General features: G+C 36.7%; 1 protein-coding gene across 4 annotated transcripts in view; it reads left to right on the forward strand.

Annotated features, from left to right (window-relative positions):
- Positions 1-25,914, forward strand: part of LOC150086308 (filamin-A-like) — a 470,984-nt gene that overhangs the window by 408,561 nt on the left and 36,509 nt on the right. For 2 of the 4 annotated variants that reach the window (XM_090374465.1, XM_090374467.1), the window contains 2 exons: positions 5,221-5,358; positions 16,158-16,331. In XM_090374465.1, coding sequence (XP_090230591.1) covers positions 5,221-5,358; positions 16,158-16,331 — 312 coding nt within the window. The remainder of the gene's footprint in view (positions 1-5,220; positions 5,359-16,157; positions 16,332-25,914) is intronic. The other 2 variants (XM_090374466.1, XM_090374468.1) reach the window with 1 other exon arrangement.

The following is a 25,914-nucleotide window of genomic DNA, read 5'->3' on the forward strand; positions in this document are numbered from 1 at the left end:
TTTGTCATACCATTGGCTGCTGACCACATACAATTGTCCCGAACATTAACGGATGATGAGCATTCATGGTTCTGTACATTAGAAACAGCAGACTTGGTCCATGACACAGTCTCCCATATTCAAAGCTTGGACAACACATTCAGGTAAGGCGACTAGATTTTCAGGGACAAAAATCAGAATAAAATAAATTCTAAATATGAAAATATTAGGACAAAATGCACTGCAAAAAAGAAAAATGGGAGCATTTCTGGAACCAAGCTATAAAAAAATCAATCGTTTAATTTTAAATTAGCAATTATTTTATAAAACAGTGTACAAATAGAAAGATAATTCTGTTATTGCTTAAAATTATCAATCAATTTAAATGTAGGAACACAAAAATCCAATCCAGATACATTTGTCACATTTTATATAAGAAAACAGGAATGCAAACATCAAAATACAATACAATTTATAAAGAAAAGTGAAATAGAGGTCACAAAGTGGGGGTAAGGGGGAAACAATCAGAAAAATTACCTGAACATGTTTATTTTTAAACATAATCATCATTCCAAATTGCTTTATCAAATTCTGGAAACCTAATTAATATTCCCTCTGCGTGCATACAAGAACTGAAATAATGATATTGTTATTTTGTGTTTTTTCATCTTTTAAATTCTAAATTGTTTTTCTGTGAATTTGGTGCTCTAGGTGACTGTCTAAGTTTTCTATATGGACAGACTGTCCCTAATTATAAAACTGCAGGAAAATAAATTTGTGATCAATTGCCACTTGCAGAATCACTTCCATTGTAGAAATTTCAAGTTGATTTTGCTCTTCTGTCTCTTTATGCTCAAATAAAATATTTTCCCATTGGCATGATGTGAAGGAAATTTTAAAAACAGGGTGTTGGCACAGCTTTATAACTTTTGAGTATTGTTCTATTTGATCACATTTTTTAAAGAAACAGTACCTGTTTTTCTTAATGTTACTTAAAAGAATGGGTTTGAAAAATGTCCAAAACTACTAACACCACTTTATTTTAATTTTTCAGCAGGGCTTAGAGCACTGTTCTGGTTCATTATATGCATTAGAGTAGTCATGTATAAACCTGATTATTTAAAATAAGATAGTTTATTAATGAGCATTCCACTTTGTAAAATATTCCATTTCAAAATTCAAAAACCTGAGGAAACATTTCGTCCAGGCATAACACCCTCAGGTGTGTTTGGTGGGGTAGAATAGAATTATTACTAGGATCTTTTCATATAGGGAGGAATAGCATTTTTTGAAATGGTATAACATTACACAGTTTTGCTTATATACTTTCATTTCAAGTGAGCTTATACACTGCGTGATATACACTGAATTATGAAAACTGAATGTGATCCGTTCGCCACGTGAGGTACGAGAGTGCGCAGTTAGTCGACCTATGTAGCATAGATTAGGTGTCAGTGGTTCAGTAGGTAGTAAAATTCTGAACATGATGGGTAAAAGGAAAGATTTATCAGACATATAGAGAACAGATTGTGGATGCTCGAAAAGCTGGTGCTTCGATTTCCAAAATGGCTGAACTGGTGGGGTTGTTTGAGAGCTGCCGTAGTTAAAGTGTACCAGGACTGGCGTCAAAATGGTCAAATAATGACCCGATGGCAAAACTGAAAAGGTCAGTGAAAGGGTGATGTTAGAGGTGAGTGACGGATCCGATGAACCATACAGGTGAATAGGCACAGCACTGTTGAAGAGTTGACTACCCAATACAACATGGGCCAACCCGGAACAATATCTGGCATGACTATGCGCTGCGCATATGAGCTATAGACAACCCCTATGGCATACTCTAACCAAGGTTCATCAGCATAAATGACTCGCCTGGTGCAAAGAGCATGCAAGTTGGACATTAGAGACTGGAAGAAGGTGTGCTGGTTGGATGAGTCATATTAATTATTCCACACTGTGGATGGTCATGTATGGATTTGGCATCAACAACATGAGGCTCTTCATCCATCATGGTATCAAAAGTGCAGGCCGGTGGAGGTGGTTGTAGAGCCAACCGGGCTAGCCGAGTGGGTAAAGTACCTGCCCGGCAACCCAAAGGTCGCGGGTTCGATTCCCGCCTCGGGCTTGGATCAAAGTACTGCAAAAACCTTGGGAGGTGCAATATGGCCACAGAAGCCGATGCGCCAACAACTACCAAATCAAAAAAAAAAAAAAAAAAAAAGGTGGTTGTATGGTGTGGGGCATGTTTCACTGGCAGGAACTTGGACCCCTGGTGCATGTGGAACAACGTATCAGTGGTCTCTGCTATTGTCAACTGCTTGCTGACTGTGTACACCCCACTATGTTACACTTTTTCCCGAATGGCAGTGGTGTCTTCCAAGATGACAATGCACCAAGCCATCGGGCACTTGTTGTGCAGGAATGGTTTGAGGAACACAGTTCTGACTTCCAGCATATCGATTGGCCTCCAAACTCCGCCAATATCAATCCCATAGAGCACTTGTGGGACACTATGGAAAGGCATATCAGGCATCTGGATACACCAACCACCTCCATTTAAGCATTGCTGACAACATTACACACAGCTTAGTTGGCCATACCTCCCGAACACTTCCAACATCTTGTTGAATCAATGCCATGTCGGATAGCTGTTGTACTGAGGGCAAAAGGAGGGCATACGAAGTATTAGGTAGGTGGTCATAATTCAGTGATCTCTCAGTGTATATCAGCATGACAACCATGTCCAATACTTAAAAATGTTAATCTTTATCATCAAGGCAATCTCTCCTTTATTTATTTATTTTTGTTGTTAATTGTCCATTCCCTTGAACATTCATTCTCTCTTATAAACTTATTCACATGTAGGTATTTTGCTGAATGGGTTAAAAATAAAATATTCAGTGCTCCGTTTTATCAATAATTATAAAATGCTTCTTCTTACTTTGACTATTTTAGGTAAAGCAGCAGCACAAAACTATATAAGTTAGTAGGACCTGAGTGAGTGGAACATAAGTTTCTATCACTGCATTATTACAAAGTCCTCACACTTCAACAATGTTAGATGTAAAATATATGCATCTATTTATTCAGTAATTCTATTTGGTATGCTAAATTAACAAAATTATATATTATTAATTTAGCTGCATATATTTCATTTGAAAAAAATTGATTCCTATGAAAAATGGGACAAAATAGTATCCTCAAGATATTTTTAGGTATACTAGGACCTGGTTGCCTTGCACCCTGGTAGTGAGCACTCTTCAGGCATTATCCATTAAAACATCCATCAGACTGGAAGAGCATATAGTATGACTCGTCACTCCTTAGAAATGATTTCCATCAATCTGCAGTCTAGGTCTTTTATGTCTTTCATCACGTTAGTTGATGTTCTTTTTTTTATATATATATTACCAGCTTTCAGGATGAAACAATTCTGTGAAAAATTTTGGCATGCAATTCCCTATGTGCCAAAGAAACAATTACAGATTTCTAGTGGTCACTTTCTGCTCCAAACTCAGAACTCTAGATCAGAAACCCAAGGTTTCTGATTGGTGAGGTGAGATAACCTGGTATCTCTGGGTGCATCAGCTTTGGACCTCCATTTCTCTAGCATGTTGCCATTTGTCAACTTTGGAATGTTTTAATTCCTGAGAAATAGCAAGCACAGATATATCTCTACATGACATCCAATTCTCATTCCCTTCTGAAATTCTGTTTTCTTTCCATTTTTTAATCATTCAGTTTACACATTTTAAATGAATTCTGGGTTAGCACTTGCTTACCTTTGTAAGCCAAACAAATTGCATATTTCATAATCATTTCTTACAATTGGAGTGGGGTCCCATTACACTTCAGCAGTTGTGGAATGCCAAAAGTATTTGGGCACCAATATTAGCATCATTTGTGACTAATGTCACAATTAATGCAAAAAAGCAAGCTTATAGAGCATCAGCCAAAAAAAAAAAAAAAAACCCTTCTCATTTCACCCATCCGGTCACTCCAAATGTTTGTCTAGTTCAGCCTTAAATTTATTTAAGCTATCAACTTCCACAACAACAGATAGAAGTCTGTTCCAGCAGTCAACTACCGGCAAACTTTCGCACATCTATTCTACAACTGTCTTTCCTCAGTTTGAATCTGTGCCCTCTCAGGTTCCTAATCTGATCAAGCGGGAAGTATCCCATCAGCATTGAGCTGCTCAAACCATTCAAGGCCTTATACACCTCAATCAGATCACCTCACAGGTGCCTAGTCTCCAGATGCTGTAACTTTCAGAACTTAAGCCTTTCTTCGTAAGCGCACCCTTTTGTTCCTTTCACCAATCTTGTTGCCCTTCAATGTACTCATTCTAGCAACTCTACATCCTTCTTAAAATGAGGCCTCCAGACCTGTATACAGTACTCAAGGTGTGGCCTGACCATTGCTTTATACAAAGGGATAATCACCTTGTCTCTACTAGCAAAATTCCTATATATCATTGACAAAACTCCATGACCTGCTCTGGCAGCCCGTCTGCACTTATTAATTTTAATAAATTAATAAGATGCAGGCCCACCTTTGGCCCTGGTGACAACATCAATCCATAGAAAGTACACTTTTGACCAGTTTTGTGTTATTCCTTTTTCAGCATGGTAATCAGTTGAGCTGTAGAAAAGGAGTGTTTGATATCATCTGTCATGCTCTGATCTTGCATTCCAGTTCATTCCAAAGATGTTTGATCAAATTCAGGTTTGGACTGTGAGCTGGACAGGTTAGTTGTTAAACTTTGTTTTACCTGAAAAATGATCTATCTCCATACAGTTAGGTTTTTACACTAACTGCAATGGAGGTAGTGTAAAAAATCTGGTTTGCATGGAGAGACCATTTCCATGCAACTAATGGAGTGTAGGCACCACAGAATGACCAAGATGTCAGTGTATGACTTGGCATTGATGGTTGTTCCCTACAACCCACATTTTTAGTCCAGACCGTAAGAAGCAGCTCCACATAACTCTGTCTCTGATGTCATATTTGATTTCTTGTATAGTGAGATTGTACATAATAAACAATTACTCAGTATATATTTGTTTGTAAGTCTATTTTAGGACTTATCTAACTGATATTAATTTCTTCTAGAACCATAAACATATAATTTCAAGTAGTTTATTGCATTTTATATATATATATATATATATATATATATATATATATCTTATATGATATATAACATATATAATATTTGTTTTATGTGGTATTTTTCAGGAAGTCCCTTTAAATTCCATGTTGACACCATTACCAGTGGTTTTGTGACTGCTTATGGCCCTGGTCTTACTCATGGTGTTGCAGGAGAGCCATGCAACTTCACTATTTATACCAAAGATGCAGGGGCAGGTATGTTGGGTAATATATCCTTTTTGGTATTTGTCTATTTACAGGCTGACTTTTGGGCAAATGAACAATAAATTTATTAACAAGTAATTTGTTAATCAGTGCTAAGTTACATCTAACATAGTCATAAGTACAAGCCATTTATTTATTGTATTAATTGATGCACACATTTTGTAGCTAACTGGTTTTTTTTTTTTTTTTTTTAAATAATGCTGAAATGAATTTCTGCACAGCCTTTGTCAATCAAAAAAAGATAAAAGGATGAAACAGATGAGCATTTTAGTATTTCTGTGTAGTCATTTCTTTACTTTTGAGACAGTTTATTGCTGGTAGTTGTTTAAAACTACCAGCTTTATTAGTGGTAGTTGTTTAAAATTCCCCAAATTCCGTTTTATGTAACATGTTAAGTTTCTTAGATCTTTTTACCATTCTTGTTAACTGCTCACCCCATAATTTTTGAATTTGCATGCTTCAGTAATATCAGTATTTGAAATGATGGGTTGGTTTATCCAGCTGGTTTTCTGTGACTCCTATGGTTTCTCTTTGTAAGCTTACTCACTGACCTTGGCCACTTGTTCACAATGTATCCGTTGCAGAAGAATTGTTTTTGTACCACAGCACTCTGCAATGTAGTGCTTCCCCCAAACCTTTGCTATCCAAAGGGGTGACATTTGATCCCCTCTGATAATATTCAGTATAAAAGCTGAGACCTGAAAAATAAACAGAAATATCTTGTAAGAGGTGGTTTTTTGTGAGGATGGAGTGATGATCAAAACTTAATTAACCACAGTTATATTAAATCATTTATATTATTTTAGTGTGTGTGTGTGTGTGTGTGTGTGTGTGTGTGTGTGTGTGTGTGTGTGTGTGTGTGCATTTTAATAAAAAATGCAGTAATTTCACTAATATCCAAATATTCTTAAAAACTGATAAAAATTAGTGAGGACAAATTAATGCCATCAGAAATGATTGAACATTACATAAGCAACTTAAGATAGAGGTGAATAACCATAACCTACAAAGGACCCTAACAGTCTCTATATGTAGTGAAGTCTTACCAAATCCAATAATTCAGTATTTACAAAATACCAAACCAAAAGTACCAAAATGTCATTACTGAATAAGGCTTACATCGAAAGGGATGTCAAAGGAACTAGCACCTCTCAATATATATGCCATCAATAACAACATACACTATCTGTTTCTGTAGTTATATGCCAGCCATTTATCATTTCCATATTGTTATATACTAAATATAGTATACATAATAACTGTAAGTTTAAATTTACGTTTTTGTTATCGGATTTGCAATCAAGATTTATTATCACCGCTATTGACAAAGCAGCTAATAACTATGGTATTATTTGTAAAAAGTTTTATACTGCTACTTTAGCTAAAGAGCTTAACAACAGTACTAAATACAGGAAAGAGGATACTAACAGTAATATTACCAGCAAAAGACTGATTGCTATGAATAAAAGATTAAAACTTAACTGCTAAGTTAACTGCTAAATTTCCATACGTACATTGGATCCCCAAATTTCACAAGTCCCCTGTCGCATTTAGGTTTATAACTTCTTGTAGAGATAGTTATGTAGAATTACCACATAAAAAGCTAGAATCTTTGTTTAAAATAGTATTGGATAATGTGGGAGATTCTAAGATTATTTTAAATAACAGAAAGGTATTGAATTACCTGAATACAAATACAACAGATATTAGGCATATCGGTACGTATGACTTTAAAAATCTTTTTACAAGTATATCGCATGATAATTTAAAAATGGTATTGAATGAATATTATAATGCATATAATAGTGTTATTTCTTGTGATAAGTATTACTGGGACAATTTAATAGACTTATGTTTATTTAATTGTTATATTGTCAATGATTGTACAGTATATAGATAGCATACAGGTATAGCAATGGGTGCATGTAATTCATGTATTGTGGCTAATCTATATTTGCATCACTATGAAAGTAAGTTTAATAATAATACTGTACTTTATAGATATATCGATGACCTTATCGCTATTAATGAGCCAAATTTTTTACAAAATATGGCTATTTTTTATCCTACGGATTTGGAGCTTGACTGTACAAATAGAGTTTTTTGGCAGCCACATTTCTAGATATTGATATTAAAATTACTACTGAGAAAATAGATACTAAAGTATATGGCAAATGTAGAGATTTTAAATTTGAGACAGTCAGTCTCACGCATTGACATTCAAACATTTCCCGCAGAATTCATAGTAATATAATTCTGCAAGGATTAAGATTAATAAGAATACACAGTAGTATCGATAACATTTTAGTTTCACTGACAGAATTTATTAGCAAGCTTAGTAAAAATGGTTTCCCTCTTAAATTTATATTTAAGTATATATGTAGATCTATTTTTATTGCTATAAAATTATGGCATGAAAATATTTGCCCTCATACTATTGTTAGGAAGTTGGGGGATATACTAATGAGATGTCTTATTTTGAGCTTATGTGTATAAGTACATATTAGGCACTTTCCATAGAGCTATTGATCTGTGTCTTACGCTCTGAAAAAGTTGTTCCCATAGTTGTTCTATGGGAAGGAATATATATATTTTTTCCCTCGCATTTGTTCTTGTTCAGAGGTCGCTTATGTCCACAATGCTTTTAATTGGTTGATATATTATTCATTGGTTGAATCATATCTGAATAGGCCCCGAGTGCCAAATGAGTGATTATAGTGATTTCCAAGCGTTTTTCGTAAAGAGCGGCAGATACTTATAGTATTATTTTTCATTTTTACAGAGTTATATAATTTTACTCTTCTAAAGTAAAGAAGCTAGCATACCTAATAGAAAGGAAAGACACCTTTCTTCTTGTACATAGGACTAACTTACTAACGTACTAACAAATAACCTTACTTTATCGCTTGGTCACTGGTGGCACCGCTCCTGCCTCCACATGGTGGGGCTGGAAACCTGGGAGAAGAAAGACACCCTCCCAGGGCAAAAAGGAGCAATGATGGACAAAAATAAACAGTCCTCGTGTGGATCTTATGATTCAAAGCTAGACAAACATAATCCAGATCATGACGACACAAATGTATCCCATGCTAAGAGACAAAAAAAAGAAGGAACGGATAAGACCACACCACTCTTTCTAATACTACACTCCTCCACAGACCAACCATTGAGTAAGCTGTCCCCATTTTTGATACAGAAATGTCTCGAAAATGTGGCTGGCCCTCCAAAAATGGTTTGCCGATTAAGATCCGGAGATTTATTGATTGAAATGACCAAACATAGACATGCTGAGAGGCTATTGAAAATATCTACTTTCGGTGGAATTCCCACGAAGGTTACCCCACATGCCACCTTAAACTCCTCTAAAGGGGTAATATCAGAGTGGGATCTATTAAACGTATCAGAGGATGAACTTGTGCATGAACTAAGAGATCAAAATGTGGTACAAGCCAAAAGAATTGTTATTAAAAGAGATGGAGAGCCTGCCTCCACACGGACGGTGATCCTAACATTCAAAACACCAAATCTACCTACTTCTATTAAAGCTGGTTATCTTAGATGCCAAGTAAGACCATACATTCCAAATCCAGTCCGGTGCTTTAAGTGCCAAAAATTTGGTCATTCCCAAGCTGTCTGCAGAGGTGTAACCACTTGTGCTAACTGCGGATCAGAAGAGCATACACACACAAACTGTAACACTGAAGTGCAAATTTGTCCTAACTGCCATGGTAACTACTCTGCCTTCTCTAAGGAATGCCCTCAATGGAAAAGAGAAAAGAATATTCAAAAATATAAGATTGAGCAGAAAGTATCCTATCAAGAAGCTAAAAAACACTTTTCAGTACCTGCTAAGTCACCTACATATGCTTCAGTTACCCAACGGCTAAGTAGAAACTCGGACAGACTGCTCAGTCCCTCCAAATATCTCAATATCTGGTTGGGCTAAATCACTCCTCTCCTCATGAAAGGAAAAACCTATTCCGAAATATGCTACTCGAGAAGCAAATACTCCTGTAACAATACCTCCGGATAAGAAGCCTAATGAACAACCAAATGAACGAGCCAATACTCCTGAAGGAAGCAACGCTACTAAATTTATATCCGATACCATGGATATTGATGAAAAGATAGATGAAGATGATTCAATTCTTGAGATTCATCCAGAGGATGACATTGACACGGGTAGGCCAGTCTTCCCAAAAAAAGAAAAAGCAAGAGTAGACAAGTGCAAACAAAAAAATCCGCCGTAAGAAACCAAACCCTCCATTTAAAACCAAACAATGCACACAGTGATTCAATGGAATTGTCGCGGATTTCGTGCTAATTTAGATGACCTCTACGATCTCCTAAGTGAATATAAGCACGTTGCATTAGCATTAGTAGAGGCATTTGATGCAAGAAAGCAAGCTTATGCAGCAGGTTGCAGCATGCATACAAGAAACACATCTGACGAATGCAGTATCTATAACAATTAAACACTTCACCATGTATAGAAAAAATAGAAACTGCTCTAATGCAGCACACTGAGGAGTAGCGCTGTCAGTAAACTCTTCAATTCCCTCCAGACCTGTTCCCTTGCAAACGCCGTTGGAGGCAATTGCATCCCATATCACCATTGGCATAACGATAACATTAGTCTCATTGTATCTGTCACCAAACCACGCTTACACCCTTGCTGATTTAGATGACCTAGTAGGACAAATACCCACTCCTTTCTGTATTCTGGGCAACTGGAATGGCCATAACCCCCTATGGGGTTCTCAACAACTTGACTGCAGAGGAAAAATAATTGAGAAATTCTTGGATAAACACAATCTAACTATTTTAAACACCGGTGATCACACATATGTTCATGTACCATCTGGCTCAAGCTCTGCCATTGATCTAACAGTTTGTTCTCCAACAATATTTCCTCTCATAGACTGGACAGTTACTGACAACACTGTTGGTAGTGATCACTTTCTAATCATCTGTAATTTCTGTACAAGTTCTCCTCCGCTCAACAGAATTAGAACAATTTGGAAATTTGACAAGGCCAACTGGGCTAAATATCAAGAAATAGCTCATTTAGATTCCACTATCATTGCAACTGACAAGATTGATTCTGCAGTAAGCTATATCACACAACGAATAATGACAGCAGCTGAATCCGCTATCCCGAAATCATCATTTAAAATCCGACTCCATCCAAAAATGTGGTGGAATGAAGCATGTAGCATTGCTAAAATAGAAATAAATAAATCCTGGAATCAGTTTAGAAAACATCCAACCACAGCCAACCTCCTACAGTTTAAAAGAGCAAGGGCTAAGGCTCGTTATGTAAGACGAATGAGTAAAAAAGAAGCATGGGCACGCTATGCTGCCACAATAAACAGATTCACAGATACTGCTACAGTCTGGAAAAAAATCAAATGTATCAATGGCAAATACTCACTTGCTACTTCTCCGATTCTATTTCTGAAAGGAAAGGAAATTTCTGAACCTGAGGAACTTGCTAATGCATTCGGCTCGTCTTTTGAATCACTCTCAGCTGTTTCCGCCTATGAACCAGCCTTTCAGATGCTAAAATGCAGTACATAAAAGTATAAACTGAATTTTAATACCGCTCTCCAACATTCATACAATCTGCCGTTGACCATGACTGAATTGCTTAATGCGCTCACAAAAGTGAAAAACAGTGCCCCAGATCCTGATGGAATTTATTATGCAATGATTCCCATTTAAGTGAAAGATCACTAAGTGCTCTCTTACTACTCTATAATAGAATTTTCTTAGAGGAATATTACCCCACCAGCTGGTGCCATTCTTATGTGCTAGCCTTCCCGAAACCAGGAAAAGACCACACAGATCAAACAAACTATCGACCTATCTTCCTAACAAGTTGCTTGGGAAAAACAATGAAAAAAATACTTAACACCGACTAACGTGGTATTTGGAGACTCAAAACATTCTGAGTCCAAGCGAGTATGGTTTTCGGAGAAGTAGATCAACGCTTGATCTCATTATCAAAGCGGAAGCAAATATTCGGAACGCCTTTCTAAGAAATGAACACTTTGTTATGATATGCGTAGACATCAAGAAAGCATTTGATACAACTTGGCGTTATGGGATTCTTCGGGACTTATGTAACTCTGGTCTTCGGGGTCATCTCCCGAAATTTATTCAGAACTTCCTATCTAACAGATCCTTCCACTTGTCACTTTCTGGAACATATGTTCAAGAAGAGGGAGTTCCCCAGGGCTCAGTGCTTAGTGCAACACTTTTTGCCATCAGGATCGATTCTATAACCAATTGTATACCTAACGCAGTTGATGCATACCTGTATGTTGATGACCTTGCCATCTCATGTCATTCTCAAAATATGCGACTTATTGAGAGACAACTACAAGGCACCATTAATAGAAAGTCTCTTGGGCCAAAAACAATGGCTACAAAATTTCTAAATCGAAAACAACTGCAGTACACTTCTGTCGTAAATGTTCATTGCGTCCTGATCCAAACCTTCAGTTAGACTCCCATTGTATTACATTTCAACCAAGTACTCGTTTTCTGGGTATAATACTTGATAAAAAATTAAACTTCCTTGAACATATAAAATATATTCGTACCAGCTGTCTTAAGAAACTAAATATTCTCAGAGTAATCTCCTCTATGTCATGGGGTGCAGATCGGTACATGTTGCTACATTTATACCGCTCATTAATTAGATCCCGCTTAGACTATGCATCTCCTGCATATGCCTCAGCCAGGCCAAGTGTACTGATGTGGCTTGATCCCATTCATCATAGTGCACTTCAAATGGCACTGGGTGCCTTTCATACATCCCCTATTTTAAGTCTATATACAGAAGCCAATGAACCGCCGCTAGACCTTTGGCGACAAATTCTTCTCCTAAATTATACTGCTAAAATCAGCTGCTTTCCACATCACCCGATATGGCAATATCTCTTCAGACCAAAGTGGGAAAACCTCTATCGAACTAAATCACGTCTCAACAAACCATCTGGCATTGGGCTTCAAGCTCTAAACACTAGCTGGGGACTCAACATGAATAACATAATGCAGGATACTAGCATGCAAATCCAGCCATGGCAAATACCCACGATACATATTGAAAAATTCTACCAGAAATGGGGAAAGAATAATCTTCCAGATATTAACATCAGACAATTACATCTGACCCACTCCACTCAGTTTAGGAGTTACGTGCAGCTATATACAGATGGATCCAAGACTGCTAGTAAAGTTGGTACAGCTGTAGTCCTGCCGGATGCTATCATCGCCAAACAGCTCCCCTCAGAATGTAGTAATTATACTGCTGAGTTGTATGGTATTTTACTAGCCCTAGAGAAAATAAAAGAAGCCTCATATACTCAATCCATAATATATACCGATTCATTAAGTGCCGTGAATTGTATGCAATGTAAACATCGCAACAGTCATCCTCTGGTACAGCAAATCTGGACTCAGTTAATGGCAATTCATGCACGTGGTCACCACAATTTTTTGTTGGATTCCTGGACACTCTGGAATCCCAGGAAATGAACAGGCAGATTTAGCTGCCAAAAATGCTTCAAATCCTATCTCTTCTAATTTCAAGACACCTTATATTGACTATAAATGTATTATACAGCAGACCTCGAAAGAACAGTGGAAACATATATGGGAAAAAGAAACAAATAATAAACTTTTTGAAATAAAGAAAGAACCCAAACAGTGGCGATCCAGTCTGAGAGGAAATAGAAAAGAAGAAACTGTACTAGTGTGACTGCGCATTTATTAAGAAAGGAAGATGCCCCACAATGCAGTAACTGTTCATGTCCACTCACTGTAAAGCATATCATTATCGAATGCCCACTATATCTAAGAGAACAAAAAACTGCTTTCTCCTTACTTTTAAAAAATTGCAATCAATTAACACTACATAATGTTCTAGAAGATCGTCAGGATATGGATGATGTTTTTGTTTTCCTAAAATCGATTGATAAATATCACCTTGTTTGAATTTTTATCAGAATCAGCACCAACAACAAAGATATATTAGTCAGAAATCAGTGCATTATAGCCACAGTTGCTGATGCACCAACAAACCTTACAACAACAACATATCTGAACAGTAGAGGGAGCTTTGAACTTTCTTTCGCTTCACGCAGCAGCTTGGGTCTATCCACATTTTTTGTAAGCTCCGATGTATCGGTAAATTTTGCTTTGTTCTTTAAGGTTGTCTTGCTGTACTTGATACAAGCATTTTCTGTTATTTTATGGCTGTTAATTTTAACCTTAATTCCATATTTAAGGCTTTAAATCTTAGTTATATTAGTAAAAGCTTCTTTACACAACGAATTACCAGGAACTCTGCTAAGGGACCGGGATTTACACCCACGGCAATTTTCCAAAGTAGTTTGCTGGTCTTTGCCTTTGCTTTTATCTATATGCTGTCTAACTCTTATATCTTATGCCTCAAAATCTATTAGAATAATTTGAGGGAGATTGAGGTGCTATTTCTATACTTGTTGGGTCTATGCCTTTACTATGCTTTTCATCTGTGCATTTTGCTAAAGAAACAGAAACACTTGTGTAAATATTCTAATAAGGTTTAAGTTTTTGGCTATCTGTAGAGCTAGCAGTTATATTTTGCCAGTCTTCCATTGTTATTTTTATTTTTACTTTTTTTTTTTTTTAATATGGCGTGTTTCATATTTTGCTTTATTAGCTAATTTAACTAATTTATCTAATTTTATTTTAACATAAATTTAAACTTAAAGCTATTATGTATACTATTAGTATATAATAATATGGTGAGGCTGGCATATAACTTGCAGAAACAGATAGCGTATGTTGTTATTGATGGCATATATCCAGAGGCGCTAGCCCCCCCCGTTGACGTGCCTTTCGATGTAAGCCTTATTCAGTAATAACATTTTGGTACTTTTGATTTGGTATTTTGTAAATATTGGATTTGGTAAGACATCGCTATATATAGAAACTGTTAGGGTCCTTTGTAGGTTATGGTTATTCATCTCTATCTTAAGCTATAACGTGTGAAATAAAGAAATGAAACAATTTTTAACTACAATTTTGTAAAACAAATTACTGGCTTGAGACATTTACATATGAGATCAGAAAAATCACACGGAATTTTAGCACTTAATTTTACATGCATGCTAAAACCCCCTCAGATGAAAATGTTTACCATGATTATCCTTTAATTAGATGAAAAAAGACATTTGTCCCTGCAGAAATCTTCAGATTAGCTGAAGACTAATTTAATGTTTTAATTCAAATTTGAATTCAAATTAATTATTTGAATGATTATGTTGATTACAACATAATCTTTGAAAATTAATACCAAGACCTTTCAGGTCAAATATGACCTGAAAGGTCTTGGTATTTGGGGTCATTCTCCAAATCTGTTAAACCCATGGTGTACTGCTCACTATGATAGTTAAATACTATAGCTGCATTTGCCTTGGTTACAACAGTGTTGCACATAATGTAGGATGGCAAGGAACCCATTCCAATTCTGCATGTCCATGAATTTATTTCCCATTGCAAAACTTCTGAGTCTTAACTACTGCAATAGTTGCTTTTACTCTGATACAGCTGTCTAATGGCAAAACTTAAACTCCATTGTAAACCTGAACTGCTAATTCAGGTATTTTGCATGCAAATGTAAACTGAATTAACAAAGTGGGCCATGTATTTTTTGTGGTGACATGGATTCAAACATACAGCACATGTACCATTGACTGATATATACCCTATTTTAGGACTGCTTCCACTCTATTAACATGATTGAGAATAGTCATTATATTCTTTCATGATGGGAACAGCTTAAAAGACTGTTGGTTATGTTCTTTGGAAAGCCTGCAAACTGATGATCAGAAATGTTTATAGCACTAATAAGGATGAAGTCACCAGGGAGATAATTAGTGGTATACTTAAAAAAAATAGGCCGACCGGGCTAGCCGAGTGGGTAAAGTACCTGCCCGGCAACCCAAAGGTCGCGGGTTCGATTCCCGCCTTGGGCTTGGATCTAAGTACTGCAAAAACCTTGGGAGGTGCACTATGGCCACAGAAGCCGATGCGCCAACTACCAAATCAAAAAAAAAAAAAAAAAAAACTTAAAAAAATAATAAATAAATAAAAAAAAAAAAACACATATACACTCACACAATCCATGACTGATATATGGGAAAAAAAAAAAAAAAAAAAAAAAAAGAATTGTTAAATGCATTACAACATACAAATAATTTTTGGTAAACATCAATAAAATTTTATCTGAAATGTATAAAGCTAAGTTATTTTGCAGAGTTATATTCTTTTCCACAGTCTCTCCAATCTCAAGTTAGTTTCGCCCCAGGGGTTCACATCTGGTGAGTATGGGCATGGCACACCCAAGGTCCTGAGCTGGATATCATCTTTCCTGGTGATTCCTTTCTACTTCTCTCTCTCTCTCTCTCTCTCTCTCAGAGTAACTCGGAAGCCTCAGGCTTCCTTGCACTATATGGCTAGTAATAATAATAATAATAATTTTTGGATATTCTTCTGTAGCAACAAATGAATATTAAATTTCTAAATTACACAATGTACAATAAATGTAAATGATAACAACCAGCCCTATTAATTGTACTGATTTGTAACCTGTACAGGTAAATCATCTTAGCGTCTCTGGTTTTATTATACTCATATATTCTATTAAAGTGACTAATAATAGTAATATGTAATCTACAAGCTTGATTTCAATTATTTATGGAGTTACTATATGACCTCTTTGTAATTCAATCTCATTTCATTAGGCGGTCTTGCTGTTGCTGTAGAGGGTCCATCAAAAGCAGAAATTACATGCCATGACAACAAGGATGGTACTGTTGGTGTTTCATATTTACCAGCAGCCCCTGGAGAGTATAAAATAACAGTAAAATTTGCTGATAAGCATATTAAAGGAAGTCCCTTTACAGCTAAAATTACAGGTAAGAAATTTATTTTTATCCATTTATTATGTATAGCAGTAAGCTGATTTTGGTGGATGCATGGAATGGTGAAAGTATGTAATGAAATGGAAATTCAAAATGAACACAACTGAGCTGTAACATTAATGATACAAAATTACAAGGAGGGGATTAGTGGGGAGAAGAGCAAGGGGAGGACTAAAGAGGTGGGATGGGTGTATCCATTGTGGAGAATTGCCCTCCCCATTTCTGTTTCTCTACTAAGAATTTTGGGGGTTTTGAGATTGAAGTGTGACCTTTGAAGACACTGCAATGCACATCACCAGATGCTACATCACCATCTGTGGTTTGGTATGATCTGCATTGTGCTTTTATGTAGTGTATGACTGACCTACATATGTCTTGTTGCATTGGCAGTTGGCCATGCAATGAGACCTATGTTTTATTAACATCGTTACCTGGGCTGTGTTGTATGGCTTAGGCTTTCTTCAGGAGCAGTTTATGATTTAGAGCAGAGTTCGGCAAACTTTTTTTGTAAAGGGCCAGATAGTATATGTTTTAGGCTTTGCTGGCCAAGAGACAAAATCAAGGATATTATGTAATCTCTTATTATATACTTATATAATATGCATTATGCATTGTGGAAAAGAAATTTCCACAAATTTTTATTGATGAAATTCAAAATATAATTATAATAATTGAGTATAATTTTTTGGAATACACGTCTACTAATGAGAAGAACGGAATTCTTTTTTTTTTTTTTTTTTGGGAAAATATTTCGCTTAATTGGGGTTCAAAGTTGGTGTTCCCTATCATCAAAATCAATTGCAAATGTTCATCTGTTAATGCTGATCTGTAATGAGCATTTACGTATTTCATCTTTGAAAATGTCTTTTCACACAGATAGGTAGTGCCAAAAACTGATATCAATCCATGATTGTATGATTTAAATTGAGAATATTCATCGCTTGGAAGGCATTTATAGAATTTTATTAGATACTTCTCTTTGCCTTTTAGCATGCCATTACATTGCAGATTAATCACTTCCGAATGAAGGTTAGGTGGAAGTTCCTCAACTGCACAGTTAAATGGCGAAAATTGCAGTTAAAGCGTGAAAGTAGCCATGGACAATACGTAAACAAATGAGCATGGCTGTGTTCCAATAAAACTTTATTCATGAAAACTGAAATTTGAATTTCATAAAATTTTCAATTTGTCTTGAAATATTATTCTTCTTTTGATTTTTTTTTTTTTTTTTTTTTTTTTTTTTTTTCAACCACTTAAAAATGTAAAAACCATCCTTAGCTCGCGGGCCGTACAGAAACAGGCAAAGGGCTGAATTTGGCCCGCAGGCCATAGTTTTCCGGGCCCTGATTTAGAGCATCATTCACTCTTGACTTTCTCTCATAGCTGGTTGCTTCCAACACTCACAGAGCCAGAAATCCTAGGTGCAGCAAAGCAATATTGTGGGCTTATTTTGCATGTTGTGTGGACTAAAAAATCTGGAATAATTTGTGAAAAATCCTACTCCCTCTGCCTGAGATCAGCTAACTATAATCTCAATTTAAGAGAACTTAAATTCTTCCAGTCATTGATATAAATCAAACCTGAGCTTCTCCAAATGAGTGGCAGATGGCAATAATGTACTGACTAAGCTGCCACAGAGGATATTAATTAAACATACAGCGCTCTCTCTCTCTCAAATCCTGAACACAGTGCAAAAACCAGCTGTAGTTCACCTCTGCTGAATGTAGCCAGCCTATTCTGCCTCCAAAGTCAATGTAGTTGCTTATGTTGTGTGGTGTCTTCTGCTTTTCTTCCTTTATCCCTTCCATCTATTAGCTTATGAATTACAAATTTTAACTATTTTATATTATTTATTTATTTTGCTGTTATTCAGATTCATGTGTCTAACTGCATTTTTTAGTTTTCTGCTACTGTTCATCCTTTCTTTTATGTGTAACCTTCAGAAGTAGCTATCCAATAAATTTGACTCCTATGGGTGTAGATATAGACTTTTTGCTGAGAAGCCTGCTTTTCATTTCTGGATCAAACATGCAAGTCCATGTGTCACACTCTGCAATAACCTTTGAAATTAAGGTTGACCATCCTGAATGTTCTTGAAGATAACAGTACATGTTATCCACGTGTTTGACAAGATTTTGTAGCTCCGCTAAGTTTTTGATAAATATATAGCCATTTTATTGACTTAATTGTCATATTGATTTTATAGAAGTAGCTTAGTGTCCAGGTCACGCTCCTTAGTTTATTTTGAATTTAGATAGCGATTTCAAAAGTTAATACTTAGTGTCTGCAGAGCCTCTGTTTGTAACTGGCCGCATTGTTACAGTATATTAGATCGATATATGGAATAGTGCAACGTATATCCCGAACTTGATAGCATAAAATATAACGTAAAACGATATAACATAATATGTAACACTGTATTAGGAATCTGTTAGCTTAGTATAGTATTATCAATTAATCAATAAAATTTATTAATCTTATTAAATTTCATTGTTAATTAAATTGTACTTAAGCGGAATTATGACCCAGACTAGAGCAGCAAAGCAATGAGCACAAAAACAGAGTGCTGTGGCTCAGTGGAGAACCAATATGGGTTATTCTCCAATGCATCACAGTCTAAAAACGTGCAAAATGCAAAATGTTTGCGGACCTTTCTGGAACAGGACATGATCTAGCCAAAGAGGATGTCTTCTGTGTGTGTGTGTGCTAGGTGCAAAGAGTGTGAAAAAATTAGGTGCCAACTCAGCATTCTCAGCTATCGAGGCAGTGTTAGGTGGGTTGGAAAACTGCTAGCTTGGGGGAATTCACAGGCAGAGGCTAAAGTGTTCTTGCACTTCTTCTATTAGAATGAGCAGCAGCCTAGATAGCAAGTTGCTGGGGATTTCAAGAACTGCTGGTTGTCATCATGAAACCAGTAATACATGGACCATCATAAGGTAACTAAGAGTAAGAACAGGTGCATGTACACTAATTTCCAGATGTATAGAAAATAAATTTGATGAATTTGAAGTGCTGGTCAAGTCGTCAAAGGCAGATATTGTTGGGATATCAGAGACATGGTGTCAACACAGATATAAGCATTGCAGAATTGGAATTTGAAGAATAAAATGTGTACAGAAAGGATTGAGAGGTTAGGAGGGGTTATGCTGTTAGTTAAGAAACATATAAAATCTAATGAAGTGCATCCAGTTGACATTGGTGGACAGTGCAATGTTGAGTCAGTTTGGTGTGACATAAGCACTGGGAAAGGGAAAATGAGAGTAGGAGTGTTACAGGCCTAATGACTCTGAGTACAACAAACAATTGTGCAGAGAAATAGAATGGGCCAGTAAATCAGAATGTCTTGTAATGAGGGATTTTAACTTTCCAGATATTGACTGGAACTTGTGCATTGTTCACTCTCACGCTAGCAGGACTTTTGTGGATTTATTGGAGGATTGTTTTCTACAGCAACATGTTCGAGGGGCAACCAGAGGAAGTAATACACTTGATCTGATTATCAGCAGTGATTATTCATGAATTAAGAATTTTCAGATAAAGGAACCACTAGGTGACAGTGATCACAGTGTACTTATGTGGGATTTACTTAGATGTAATTACCATCGAGGGTAAAGGGAAGGGTTTTTGCTTTTGTAAAGGTGACTACAGTGGTCTCTGACAGTTTTTAAATTCTATGCAGTGGGACTACCTGATGACGTTACCGACAGCAAATTCTAAATGGGAAACATTCAAGGAATTAATCTTGGAAGCTACTAGGCTTTTCATACCAACTAAGAAATATTTGTTCAAGTTTTAGGTTTGGATGTCAGATGAACTAAAGAGACTCGTGGCAGAGAAGAAAAATGCATGGGATGCATATAAATTATCAGGCGACACAGAAGCCTATGGCAGATATAAACTAGTCTGTAATCAAGTCACAAAGGAGGTTAGGCAAGTGAAGGCTGATTACAAGAAATCCTTGACAAAGGATGCAAAGAAAACAAAGAGTTCTTTACTTATGTAAACTCTAGAGGGAAGGGGATGAATCTGATTGGTCCACTTGATATTGATGGTTCAACTGTTGATGATCATGCTCAGGTAGCTGACAAACTGAATGAGTATTCTGCATCTACATTCACACATGAGGAATTCTGTAAGGAAGGGGAGGACAGAAGTTTACTAAACTCTAACAGGGAGCTAAATGATTTTGTAATAACAGCAAGGTGGAGGAGAAATTATTGAAGTTAGACATAAAAATGGCACCTTGGGTGGATGGAATCAATCCAGTTATATTGGAGGCAGCGAGGGAAGTAAGCAAACTCTTAGCCATAATTATGAGAGCACTCTTAGATTCAGGGGAGGTCCTCGTGTACTGAATATGAGCAAATGTATCTCCAAAGGGGGGGTTCAAAGGGTGACAAATAATTAAGATCTGGTAGTTTAACTTCTGTTCCAGGGAAAATAATGGAGTTGCCAATTAAAGAAGCAGTGCAGGTCTATCTAGACAAGACTGCAGTAATAGTTCAGACACAATATGGGGTTTGTTAAGGGGGGGGGTCTTGTCTGACAAATTTGATCGGATACTATAATGTGGTCACAAAGGAACTGGATGCAAAAAATAATTTTGATAAAATATACTTCAATTTCAGGAAAACTTTTGATACTGTTGCACATTGAAGACTGCTATACAAATTGGAGTGGTATGGCATTAAGGGCAAGTTGCTACAATGGATAAAGGGATGGTTGAGTGGGAGACGACAGAGAGTGGTAATAAATGGACACTGCTCTTCGTGGATTAATGTTATTAGTGGAGTCCTCCAGGGTTCATTGTTGATTTGTGTATTTTTTATTAGTGATATTCATGAAGGTATATCAGGCTTAATGTCCAAGTTGTTAATGGCAGTAAGACAGTATGCTACTGCAAAAGGATCTGGAAAAGTTAGGCAGGTGGACCGAGAAGTGGCAACTGAAGTTTAACATTGACAAATGCAAAGTACTGCATATGGATAGCTTTAATCCAAGAGAAATGTACCAAATGTGTGGTACTACTACACTCAAGGAAGTGGAGAATGAAAAAGACCTGGGGTAATTGTGCATTCAGGTATAAAGTTCTCTAAGCAGTGCAGATGGGCTGCCAGAGTAGGTCATGGAGTCTTGTCAATGATATATAGGAATTTTGCTAGCAGAGACAAGGAGGTGATTATCCCCTTGTATAAGGCAATGTTCAGGTCACACCTTCAGTACTGCATATAGTCTGGAGGCCTCATTTTAGGAAGGATATATAGTTGCGAGAACAAGTACAAAGAAGGGCAACAAGATTGGTGAGAGGAACAAAGGGGTGCTCTTAGGAAGAAAGGCTTGTTCTGCAAGTTGCAGCATCTGGAGACTGGGCACCTGCAAGGTGCCTAGTCTCCAGATTGAGGTGGATAAGTGATCTGATTGAGGTGTATAAGGCTGAATGACTTGAGCAGGTTAAATACTGGTGGGATTTTTTCCTCTTGCTCAGATTACGAAACTGAGGGGACATAGATTCAAATTGAGGAAAGACAGTTGCAGAATAGATGTGCAGAAATTTGCCTTTAGCCAGCAGGTAGTTGATTAGAAAACAGGCCTTGTGCGTCAGGTCGCATTATATCATCCAAGTTTCTTGCAACAACCGACTAACTGGTTAAAATAAATTTATTAAAATAAAAATGATATATATATATATAGAATATTAAATTATTAGAAAAAGCAAATCAATCCAACAATAATACCATCAGGGACCCAAGAAAACGTAAAAAAAAAAAAAAATTTATCGCTTTTTACCGACAATCTCATCATCATCATCATCAGCCATTTTCAATCCACTGCAGGATGAAGGCCTCTCCAGCAACTTTCCAGTTCCTTCTGTTTTGAGCACTGGCCACCCATTTACTACTCAAAAACTCATGAATTTCATCTATCCATCTCCGCCTTTGTCTTCCAGGTTTTCTTCTAGCTCCTCTTGGGTACCATTCTGTTATTTTCTTAGTCCATCTGTCATCATGTCTTCGAGCTATGTGTCCTGCCCAAGACCATTTTAGTTCTTTAGTTTTGATAAGAATGTCCTTTACTTGAGTTTGCTGCCTAATCCATGTGTTTCTCTTCTTATCTAACAGTCTGATTCCCAATATAATTCGTTCCATTCTTCGCTGTGTAGTTCTTAGCTTCTCTTCCATTCTTTTGGTGAGTGCCCAAGTTTCACTTCCATAAGTCATGGTGGGGAGTATACATTGATCCATTATTTTACGTTTCAGACAAACTGGGATATTGCTCTTCAGTATGTGACTATATTTCCTGAATGGTATCCATCCAAAATTTATTCTTCTCTTGACTTCCAGCCATTTATCATTATTACAGCTAATAACTTGTCCCAGATAAGTATATGACTCCACCTTTTCAATTACTGCTCCATCAATCATTATTTCCCTTTCCGTGGCATACTTGTTCATCATTACTTTTGTTTTAGCCATATTCATCTTTTGTCCAAAATCCTTACTAACTGTGCATAACTGATTAAGATTTTCCTCTAATTCTTTGGGATCGTGGCTTATGACCACAATGTCATCTGCAAATCGTAAATGGTTTAGGTACTCTCCGTTCACATTGACTCCTTTCTGCAACCAGTCTAATCTTCTGAAAGCTTCCTCAAGGGCAGCAGTAAACAGCTTCGGAGATATTGTGTCTCCTTGTCGAACTCCTTTCTCGATTTTAAATTTGCTACTGTCTTTGTCTAGTCTAATAAAGGATGTAGCACTCTCATATATTTTCTTCAAAATCATAATATATGGAGTATCTATGCCTTGTCTTTCCAGTGCCCGAAACATTGCCTTATGCTGTATGGAGTCAAATGCCTTTTCATAATCCACAAATGCCAGGCATAATGGTGTTTTATATTCATTTGCTTTCTCCATTAGCTGTGATATTACGTGAAGGTGATCCATAGTTGAGAATCCCGTCCTAAAGCCAGCTTGCTCTTTCGGTTGATTCTCATCAAGTATTCTTTCTAATCTGTTAGTAATGACCCTTGTGAACAACTTGTAGATATGGGATAACAAGCTAATTGGTCTATAATTGCCAATTTCTGATTTATCTCCTTTCTTATGCAGCAAAACTATGATTGCATTATTCCACTGCTTAGGCATCACACCTTTTCTAATGCACTTTGTCAAGAGCCTTGCCAGTTTTTGTGTTATGTCTCTTCCTCCCAATTTTAACAACACTACAGTAACTTCATCTTCCCCCGGGGCTTTCCGATTCTTCATTTTCTTCAATGCATGTTCTACCTCATCAGGAAGAATATCGGGTATGTCGTATGTGTTGCTACTTTGCAATCCATCTTCCCCACTGCTGGTATCATTCCCTCGCTCCTTGTATAGTTCTCTATAGTAGTCTTCTGCTATTTGAATTATGCCTTCTCTGCTGTTTATAAGTACACCATCGCTATTCTTCAGTTTCAGTATCATTTGTCTTTCTGTATTACTGCTCATGGCTGCTGATTTAAATCCTTTGTTTTCCCTTAATGCTTGTTCTACTTTTCTTGTGTTAAATCTTCTTATGTCCTCTCTGACTCTCTTTCTAATGGCTTTGCATAACTCAGTATACTCAATTTTCTCCCTGTCAGTGTTTTTCTTTCTCTTCATTTGTCGTCTTTGGTTCATCATGACAAGTGTTTCTTGACTAATTTTTTCTTCTTTGGATTTCTGTTTCCCTATAGGTTTCTTGGGCTTTATCACTTTCAGAAAGTTGTAATATTCCTCATCAATATCTTGGTCCTGAGCAGTCTGCAGAAGCTCAAACTTGTTCTTAAGTTCCAGTACATACTGCTTTTTCTCCTCCTCTGTTATTTCAAAGACCTTTGTATTATTTACTCGAGTCAGTTTTTTCCTTTCCTTTCCTACATCTATATCAAGTGTACATCTTACCATTCTGTGATCACTTCCAACATTTACCTTATTCAGGACGGTAACATCATTCACAATATATCTTCTGTTAGTGAGGATGAAGTCGATTTCATTAGTTGTTAATCCATTTGGACTCTTCCATGTCCACTTTCTGTTCACCCTTTTCTTGAAAAAAGTGTTCATTACTGACATTCCTTGAGATTCTGCAAATTCCACAAGTCTTTCACCTCTTTTATTTCTTTCACCAATTCCAAAATTTCCTATAGTTCCTCTTTCTGCGCTGTTTTGCCTTTTTCCAACCTTAGCATTGAAGTCCCCCATAATAATAGTGTAGTGGGTTTTCTGCTCATCTAGAAGACTCTCAATTTCGGTGTACATTTCTTCAACCTCTTCATCATCATGGCTCGATGTTGGTGCATAAATCATTATAATCTTTAGCTTGTACCTCTTAGAAATCTTGAGTATTAGTCTTGACACCCTTGGTGATGTACTTTTGAATTGCAAAATGTTGTTTTTAAAATCTTTATGGACCAGAAACCCAACTCCACCTTCACTCCTTTCACTGTTTCCATTGGTGTACAGCAGATTTCCACTTGATAAACTTATAAGTGATTCATTTCTTCTTCTTGTTTCAGCCAAACCAATGATATTCCAATTCACATTTTCTAATTCCTTTTCCAGCTCTAATATCCTGTCTTCACCGATGAATGATCGTACGTTATAACAGGCCAAGTTCAATTCCCGTGCATGGCAGCCTGGTCGTACCCAGAGATTCTTAGCACCCTCTGCTTCCACTGTGATCCTCTCGCTGCCGTAAGAGGGAGAGTGAAAGCTGCTGGGGACTGAGGGCCATTTGTATTGTTGTGCTCTCATTGCTGGAGGGTTTGGTCTTTTCCTCTTCATGCTGACCAGGCGTCTTGAAGAGAACCACTCTACACGTTCGTTGCCACCTAAGTGACGTAACAGGGCTTACCATCGAGAAGGTGTGCATGAGTGGATTTTAGGGAGGCAGGCCAACCGGACTTCTCCTAAATCTTCTGTAATAGAGAGATATTGGATCCATCAGTGTTTTAGGCTGAGTGTCTGATAACACACAGGATACCTGTTCCCCTCTAAGCCCCTTCAACCTACCGACAATCTAGATGACTTCAACTGGGCCAACCACCCAGAATGAAGGCAAAAAATGGCAAGAGGTTCTCTGTTTCTGTGATGATCAATATATGCTAAGTAATTTAAATCTAAACCAAATATAAACCAGTATAGGCCAAATACTGGTTCCAACATTGACCCATAAATATTAGTTACATATTAGTTACAGTTATTGTCGTTTTAACTTTCTTTCTTTCCTTTTTTATCACTAATATAATTATATATATATATATATATATATATATATATATATATAAAGATAAAAAAGAAATAAAATAAGATAAAAGCGTTAAAATACAATAAGATAAAAGTGTTAAAATACATTGTTGCTTTCGAAGCGAAGTGCCTCTTCATTAGCTAGTCTGTGAATGATGTACTTCAGCATATATTGATGGTTACAATAGCACAAGTCAGCTGGGCATGATCATGTATCACGAGTCTGGTATCAGTAGAGCAGAATTATGTACACATGATGATTGGCAGCGCTCATTGCACTGCCATACAGTACATTCTATAATAGGGTG

This window comes from Mastigoproctus giganteus, chromosome 5 (assembly GCF_048544385.1).
Source record: "Mastigoproctus giganteus isolate SK-2022 chromosome 5, ASM4854438v1, whole genome shotgun sequence".
NCBI classification, from domain to species: Eukaryota; Metazoa; Arthropoda; class Arachnida; order Uropygi; family Thelyphonidae; genus Mastigoproctus; species Mastigoproctus giganteus.